This window comes from Apodemus sylvaticus, chromosome 9 (assembly GCF_947179515.1).
Source record: "Apodemus sylvaticus chromosome 9, mApoSyl1.1, whole genome shotgun sequence".
Taxonomy (NCBI): domain Eukaryota; kingdom Metazoa; phylum Chordata; class Mammalia; order Rodentia; family Muridae; genus Apodemus; species Apodemus sylvaticus.
The window spans coordinates 100,761,040-100,770,345 of NC_067480.1; the positions used below are offsets into that span (position 1 = coordinate 100,761,040).

General features: G+C 41.7%; 1 protein-coding gene across 1 annotated transcript in view; it reads left to right on the top strand.

Moving 5' to 3' along the window:
• Lgsn (lengsin, lens protein with glutamine synthetase domain) overlaps positions 1 to 9,085 on the top strand; it is a 35,355-nt gene extending 26,270 nt beyond the window's left edge. The window contains exon 5 of the mRNA XM_052191889.1: positions 7,800 to 9,085. Within this exon, the coding sequence (XP_052047849.1) occupies positions 7,800 to 8,999 (1,200 nt within the window). The 3' untranslated portion in view covers positions 9,000 to 9,085. The remainder of the gene's footprint in view (positions 1 to 7,799) is intronic.
• Positions 9,086 to 9,306: the final 221 nt, after the last annotated feature.

The window sequence follows — 9,306 nt, forward strand, 5'->3', positions numbered from 1 at the left end:
CAGTGGTGATTAAGAAGAGACCAGCATCACTGAGATGAAATCTTCTGGGAAGTGTTTTCTGAGAGCACAGAGAGTGTGTTTCAGAGATAGCCACAGTTGTATTTTGTGCTGTGGCTGGACTTGGTACTGTGTAAGAGTCACCCAGATGGTACTGGTTTTGAAGGCATGAAGAGGTCATGAAGAGCAGATGAGGCTCTTGGCACAGTGAGAGGCCACGGAAGGCCATTGGTGAAGGTGCAGCCTCAGTTGCAATTGATGGCCCAGGACTTGAAGGGGTTATGAATAGGAGCAGAAGCTTGTCACCATGAAGAGAGCCTATGAGAGGCTATTGGTGAAGCCTAATTACAGTGGAAAATAGTGGCATTTTGGAGATGCCAGTACCATGTGATAACCACCAAGAACAGCAGCAGCAGTGGAGTACAGGCAGCTGGAGCCTAGAAGACAAGCTGTGTGCTACAAAGGGCAGAGCTGGAGAAGTGACGCAAGCCCTTGGAGGAGCCCGGAAGATTGTGAGTTGGATCCCAGACATTGAATCATTGGAGTTTTGAGGTTTGCTTTTGGTTGTGACTGTGCCCTGATATGTTTCCCTCTTGAAGGAAGAAAGTATTTTAGTGGAGCCCACAGAGACTTTGAATTTTTAAAAGACTTTGAATTTTAAAGATATTGGACATTTTAAAGTGATTGAACTTTTAATATGCAAAGACTGTGGGATTTTTAAAGTAATTTAGATCTTGGGTATGAATAAGAAAGTAAGGGTTGAGACTTAATAGTGATGTGTTTGTGTGTCAAGTTGACAAGGGGTCAATTGTACTGGCTGGTTTTGAGTGTCAACTTGACACAGGCTGGAGTTATCACAGAGAAAGGAGTTTCAGTTGGGGAAGTGCCTCTATGAGATCCAACTGTGAGGCATTTTCTCAATTAGTGATCATGGGGGAGGGCCCTTTGTGGGTGGTACCATCTCTGGGCTGCATTATTGGGTTCTATAAGAGAGCAGGCTGAGCAAGCCAGGGGAAGCAAGCCAGTAAGAAACATCCCTCCATGGCTTCTGCATCAGCTCCTGCTTCCTGACCTGCTTGAGTTCCAGTCCTGACTTCCTTTAGTGATGAACTGCAACATGGAAGTGTAAGCTCAATAAACCCTTTTCTCCCCAGCTTGCTTCTTGGTCATGATGTTTGTGCAGGAATAGAAACCCTGACTAAGACAAGGGCTTTCAGGTGTGTCATTAAGCTGCTAATGTATGCACTCTCTATTTTCTTTTTGGAGGCACTTAGGGCTATGAGTTTTCCTCTTAGCACTGCTTTCATTGTGTCCCAAAGATTTGGTTATGTTGTGCCTTCATTTTCATTAAATTCTAAAAAGTATCTGATTTCTTTCTTTATTTCCTCTTTGGCCAAGGTGTCATTGAGTGGAGTATTGTTCAGCCTCCCTGTGTGTGTGGGCTTTCTGTTGTTTTTTGTTGCTATTGAAGACCACTCTTACTCCATAGTGATCTGATAGGAGGCATGGGATTAGTTCGATCTTTTTATATTTGTTGAGGTCTGTCTTGTGACCAATCATATGGTCGATTTTGGAGAAGGTACCATGAGGTGCTGAGAAAAGGGTATATTCTTTTGTTTTAGGGTGAAATGTTCTATAAATATCAGTCAAGTCCAATTGGTCCAAAGCTTCAATTAGTTTTATTGTGTCCCTGTTTAGTTTCTGTTTTCCTGATTGGTCCATTGAGGAGAGTGGAGTGTTGAAGTCCCCCACAATTATTGTGTTAGGTGCAATGTGTGCTTTGAGCTTTAGTAAAGTTTCTTTTACGAATGAGGGTGCCCTTGCATTTGGCGCATAGATGTTCAGAATTGAAAGTTCTTCTTGGTGGATTTTTCCTTTGACCAGCAAGAAGTGTTCTTCCGTGTCTCTTTTGATGACTTTAGGTTTAAAGTCAATTTTATCTGGTCTTAGAATGGCTACTCTGGCTCGTTTCCTGAGACCATTGGCTTGTAAAATTGTCTTCCAGCCTTTTACTCTAAGGTAGTTTTTGTCTTTGACATTGAGGTGTGTTTCCTGTATGCAGCAAAATGTAGGGTCCTGTTTCCTTGTCCAGTATGTTAGTCTATGTCTTTTTATTGGGGAGTTAAGTCCATTGATGTTAAGAGATATTAAGGAATAGTGATTATTACTTCCTGTCATTTTCGATGTTATTTTTATATTTGAGTGGTTATCTTCTTTTGGGTTTGATGAAAGACGGTAACTATCTTGCTTTTTCCAGGGTGTCGTTTCCCTCCTTGTATTGGAGTTTTCCTCCTATTATTCTTTGTAGAGGTGGTTTTGTAGAAAGATATTGTGTAAATTTGGTTTTGTCATGGAATATCTTGGTTTCTCCATTGAGAGTTTTGCTGGGTATAGTAGTCTTGGCTGACATTTGTGTTCTCTTAGAGTCTGCATGAGATCTGCCCAGGATCTTCTAGCTTTCATGGTCTCTGGTGAGAAGTCTGATGTGATTCTGATAGGTCTTCCTTTGTATGTTACTTGGCCTTTTTCTCTTGCTGCCTTTAATAGTTTTCTTTTTTTAGTACATTTGGGGTTTTGATTATCATGTGACAAGAGGTATTTCTGCTCAGGTCCAGTCTGTTTGGAGTTCTGTAGGCTTCTTGTATATTTATTGGCATCTCTCTCTTTAAGTTGGGAAAGTTTTCTTCCATAATTTTGTTGAAGATAGTTGCTGGCCCTTTCAGATGTAAATCTTCACTCTCATCTATACCTACAATACTTAGGTTTGGTCTTCTCATTGTGTCCTGGATTTCCTGGATGTTCTGGGAGCTTTTTGCATTTTGCATTTTCTTTGACTGTTGAGTCAATGGTTTCTACGGTATCTTTGGCATCTGAGATTCTTTCTTCCATCTCTTGTATTCTGTTGTTGATATTTGCATCTATGGCTCCTGATTTCTTCTCAAGGTTTTCTATCTCCAAAGTTGTCTACCTTTGTGATTTCTTAGTTGTTTCTACTTCTGATTTTAGATCCTGGATGGTTTTGCTTAGCTACTTCACTTGCTTGTTTGTGTTTTCCTGTAATTCTTTAAGATATTTTTGGGTTTCCTCTTTGATGACTTCTGCTGTTTGACTCACTTTCTCCTGCATTTCTTTCAGTTTTGTGTGTGTGTGTGTGTGTGTGTGTGTGTGTGTTTCTTCTTTATTGGCTTCTATCTCTTGAGCCTTATTCTCCTGAATTTCTTTAAGTGATTTTTTTGTGTTTCCATTATAAGGGTTTCTAGCTTATTCATGTTCCCCTGTATTTCTTTAAGAGATTCATTTATGTCCATTTTGTGTTCTTCTATTAGCATCATGAACAATGATTTTAAATCCAAATCTTGTTTTTCTGGTGTGTTTGTGTAACCAGGACTTGCTGATGTTGGAGAGTTTGGTTCAGACGCTGCCATATTTTCTAGATTTCTGTTAGTAGCATTCCTATGTTTGCCCTTTGCCATCTTGTTATTTCTGGCGTTAGTTGGTCTTGTCTCTGGCTGGTATTTGTGCCTCCTGTGAGGCTGTAGGGCTATTTCTGCAACACTGGATGGCTGGGTTTCCCCTCTTACAGATTGCTGATGTGCTGTCCTCCTATTGGGTGCCCTTGGAGCCCTAGTGTGCCTTGCCCCAGATTGTCTTTGTGAACCAGGCAGTGCCCGTTTGCTCCTTCAGTTAGTGCTGATGGTCTATGCTGTGGGACCATTTCAGAGTTCTGGTCACTCTGCTGGGCAGCCGATCTCCCAACCGGGTTGGTGCACACAAAACTAGCCTAGCCACTGAGGCCCTGAGTCTAGGCAAAAGCCTGGCAGGCTAAGGCCTGAGCAAAGTTCCCCTTGGGCTATGACTGTTAATTGGTTCTGTCAGGTGGCCAGGATGGAGGCATGCACAAGCTCTCTGAAAGTGCCCAGAGAGTCTGCTAGGCTAACAACCTCCTGGCCGGGTTGGCACACAGATGGCCCACCGAGCAGCCCAGGGCCTGGGATCAGTCCAAGACCCCCGCTATGTTAGCCTCGGGCTATGACTCTTAGCTGACTTTGCCTGCTAGAACTCTCTGGTGTCCTGTAGTCAAAATGGCAGAGCTCTTGCCAGGCCGGGCAAACAACCTCCTGGCTGGGTTGGCACACCGATGTCCCCCCCAACACCCCCCAACAGCCCAGGGCCTGGGTGCAGGCTAATGCCCATCGGGCTTAGACCCCCCCCCCCCACCCAGCCTGCAATGTTGGCCTCGGGTTATATTTGCGTACCTCAGTCTGTCTGATTTCTTTGGCGCCCGAGATCCAAGATGGCAGAGAGACTCTCGTAACTGACTGGTGGGAGGCAGAGTTCTGATGTAGCTTCTGTGGAGTCAAAGGCGCTGTAAATCTGCCACCGCTTGCAGCCCAGATGGCCAGCGAAGGTCAGTGGTAGCGGGAGCAAGGCCTGACTGGACCCTGTCACCTTGGTTCCACTGCTGATGGCCCTTCCGCTGGACCAGCTGTTGCTGCTGCTGCTGTCACCGCTCCTCTACAGCCCATTTTCAAATATTTTTATTTATGGAAATAAAATGCCAAATTGAAATTAGCAAATTAGATTAATGACTAGAAGAGATATGTGTCCCTATTTATAGAATTAAGAAAAACTTTCTCAAACTAAAGCAGCCAGGCAGCCTTAGTGATAAGACACTTGCCTATGACCCATCACTGAAGAGTTGAGTAGTATCTATTGTATCTTTCTGTATCTACTGCCTCTAGCTCAGCTTTAATATTCCTTTTATCCTTTATCTGAAGTAATACTCCTTCTTATTTTAAATGCTAACATTGATTTTGTAAAAAACAAAACAAAAAGCCAGATCATCTGCTGAGAATAGAGGAAAAGGCCAATACACCACTGGAAGAAGCCAAAGAAGAAACCCATGGTTAAATGATATCTCTGCTGTTTAGAAAGTTTCTCATGTGCCTGGCACTGTACTAAATGCCTTATAGACATTAGCACATTTCAAAAAATGTGTAGAATCTTGTTGTATCAAAGGGCTGATTTGAATTAAATCATATATGGATCAGGTGAGTTCTAGCCTACATTCAATAAAAGTTTGCCAATTCTTTGGTTGTTTCAAAAGGTAGCCTTCATTGTACTCCAAAGAACAGGGGCCAAAGGATTTTAACTTAATCTGTAAAAATTTCTATCATGTTCAGAGAGATCTGTCTTGAAGGATGAAGCCCTTTTGGTGCTTCACTGCTATGTATATAATTTAACAGAATTTATTGTCTTGGACATACAGAAGTTTAGGTGTGTCCCACAGTGTATTGAAAATGGTGAGAATTCTGCTACATGTCCAAAAAATGTATAAAGTAAAGAGAATATTAGGGGGGAAAAAACGTGCTCTGAAACTCACAGATTAAATAGTCTAAAGAATAAAGTTTGCTATTCCTCTAGTTTTCAAAGGACTGCCGGGAGTCCAGTGATGGCCAGCTGTTCTCCACTGTGCACAGGAAAAGGAATGTGATGCAGACTTAGATTGTGTGATCTTTCACAAATTTCATGAATAAAACACATTTATTTTAGAAACTCATCTCCAAAACATACAACTACCATATAGATTTTTGAACAAAAAAAGTGATCAAATAGGGAAATAACACTATTTCTCCCAGCGAAATTTAGAATTAAAATATTCCACACAGAAATATCACAGTGGGAATGTGTGTGATCATGCATGCCCACGCACATGCATGTGAGTACACATAAAATTTATGTGTACAAGTCTAAAGAGTAGCAAATTTGGGGGTTAGATGTGGTGGTGTGCACTTGTAATCCTAGCACTCAGGAAACAGAGGCAAGAGGGCTAGGTGTTCTAGTTCAACACAGTGCATTTAAGGCAAGTCTAGGCTTACATGAAGACCTTGTTTCAATCAACCAGCCAACTAACCAACCAACTAACCAACCAACCAACCAACTAACCAACCCACCAACCAACCAACCAAGAAAACAACAACAAAAAAATAGCAGTTAAGTCAATGAGATTATATGTAAAAGTGGTAGGTTGTAAAGGAACCAGACCTTGTAGAGTTGCTGTCCCTACACAGTAGCCATGTTAGGGGCATTTCTGAGGATGGTATGAGCAAACTAAAGTTGCTTGTTGAGTGTTAGCATGTTTGTATTAACCCCATGATACTCAGTGAGTTTATGAAAACCACTTTTTAACAGTCAGGGCCTTTGTTCCTCTCATGTGAAGGCTTGTTGAGATTCTTAGATAATCCCCAAAAGTTGTGTTTAAATGTATCTGTCTGACTTTATACCTTCATGTTAACCTCTGTTGCCCAACACATAACAACATTAACTATGTGGGTAAGTCCATTGGACCTAGAAGACACAGCCGACAAGGGCTTACTTGCCTAAGTCCATTTCCAGCAATTGATAAATTCACTTTAACTAGGACTTGGATCTGCTGAGAGCCAGTCCATACTGACGGGACTGCTGCATTTGGAAACTATAACTTTGAAAATAGAGGTTTACATCCACAGAAAAATTTTCTGGGACTCTGTGAGATGATGAAGTAGGTACTTTTTAGGTGGGTTGTGTAAGTGAGGTTCTGACTCTTGGGATCTGTGACAGATCCCAAATGTGTCCCAAGTGTGGGGACTGTGTCCTGTGTCTGACCCAGTCTCCTCTCCAACAAAGATACAAGATTCCTTTGGTAGAAGTCAGCAGGTAGTTACAATATTACAATAGAATAAAGCACAATCATGACTTTACTTGTCTGTTTTTAATAGACTGTTATCATGTACTTATTATATTTATCTAGATGTGCGAGAACAGGATTATATAGTGGACCTGTTTATTACTACACTACTCACAAGCAACATACATTAGTATTGGTGCAGGGAAGGATGAAGAAAATGTGAGATATCTATCTATTTAATCTATCTATCTATCTATCTATCTATCTCTATCTACTTATCTATGCACATCTCTATCTATCTATCTATGTCTATATATACACACACATATATTAGTTGGACACAAAAATAATTAAACCCTATAATTAAATTTATTGAAATAATTCAGGCACAGAAACAAATGTTTCATGTTCCCTTTCACACGTGGATACTAAAATGTTGGTCTAAATAGGGTGTTGTTCTGAGAGAGGGTGGGAAACCAGAAGGAAAAAGGAATAGAGGAAATTTGTTAATGAGCATCAAAACACAACAGGAGCTATAAGATCTGATTTTCTGACACAGTATAGCAAGTAGAGTCCATAATGACTTGTTATATATTTTAGTAATGAGAGGATGTGATCAATACATCATTTATGTGTATGGGATGATCACCATATACCCCTTAAATATATAAAGTAAAAATAAAATAAAATATATCACATCAAAGGAAAGCCTTAGAAACAGCACTATAAAATAAAATTCACCATAAAGTTTTTTTCATTTATAATTTTAATTATTTCCATAAAGTTATAAACCCTTGCTTTTTGCTATATAATGGCTTTCTTTATCCTTAAAGTGTTTATGTATAGCTATGTGAAACAGTAATGTCTGTTGTTTTCCATATCTAAAAACATATCAAGGCTTGTATTAAAATATTAAAAACTGTCAAAAGATTTTTTAAGAGAAAATAGTTATTTCAGTGTTTAATTATCTGATATTTATTTTGAACTTTAAAAAACTTATCTGACAGCTGATGTTAACTCACAGACATTAAGCTTCCCTTTCTTATGATCAAGATCTCCTTCCTCCCCCATTTTGTTTATGTTTTATCTTCAGGTTTTAGAACCTAGTAAATCTGTCCTTTTTCTTCTTCTTCAGGAAAAAGTGATCCACGGTGTTTTCATGCCCCGTGGTTATCTGGAATTGATGCCGAACCCTAAGGACAATGAGGTGAATCACATAAGAGCCACGTGCTTCAATAGTGACATAGTCCTCATGCCAGAGCTGTCGACCTTCAGAGTCTTGCCTTGGGCAGAGAGGACCGCGCGCGTGATTTGTGACACCTTCACGGTGACGGGCGAGCCTCTGCTGACATCCCCTAGATATATCGCCAAGAGGCAGCTACGCCAGCTGCAGGACGCCGGCTTCTGCCTGCTGTCTGCCTTCATCTATGATTTCTGCATTTTCGGTGTGCCCGAAGTGATCAATTCAAAGACCGTATCTTTTCCTGCCTCAACATTACTAAGTAACCACGACCAGCCCTTCATGCAGGAGCTGGTTGATGGCCTGTATCACACGGGGGCGAATGTGGAGAGCTTCTCCTCTTCTACCAGGCCTGGGCAGATGGAGATCTGTTTTCTCCCTGAGTTTGGCATTACCTCAGCTGATAATGCCTTCACCCTCAGAACAGGTGTCCAAGAAGTGGCCAGAAAATACAATTACATAGCAAGCCTTGTCATTGAGACTGGATTCTGCAATTCAGGAATTTTGTCTCATAGCGTCTGGGATGTGGGCCGGAAGACAAACATGTTCTGCAGTGGTTCTGGGGTGGAGAGGCTCACGCTAACCGGGAGGAAGTGGTTGGCAGGCCTGCTGAAGCACTCTGCGGCTCTCAGCTGCCTGATGGCCCCTGCGGTCAACTGTCGCAAGCGCTACTGCAAGGACAGCGGAGACCTGAAGGACAGTGTGCCCACCACGTGGGGATACAATGACAACAGCTGTGCCTTGAACATCAAGTGTCATGGTGAAAAGGGCACCCAGATAGAAAATAAACTGGGGTCCGCAACTGCGAACCCTTACCTGGTATTGGCCGCCACTGTGGCGGCAGGTTTGGATGGTCTCCAGAACAGGGATGGTGCTTCGGCTGGTTCAGATGAGAGCCAGGATCTCTATCAACCAGAGCCTTCGGAGATCCCTTTGAAGATGGAAGATGCTCTTGCCGCCCTAGAACAAGATGAGTGTCTGAAGCAGGCTCTGGGAGAGACTTTCATTCGCTATTTTGTTGCCATGAAGAAGTACGAACTTGAGAATGAAGAAACAGACGCCGAGGGAAATAAATTCCTAGAGTATTTTATATAGAATGGGACTCTCCCTGATGTAGAGATGTTGTTATGAAGAGTAGCTAGTTTATCAGAGAGAAAAGACTGAGCCTTTGCAATGAACAATACTAGACAGCTTCTGCCCCTCCCCCGTGGAGTACTGGGCAGATGAAACAGGATTGCTGAGATTCTGATCCCGGCTATAAACAATAAATTTGTGGTGAAACAGCATATACAAGCTAACATTGCCTGATGTCATCTCCTTTATGTTGTTAGTATGGGAAATGTTTGGGTCGTGCTGTATATTCGTGTGCTAAAGAAAGATGTACGTTAGAAAGCAGAATTTC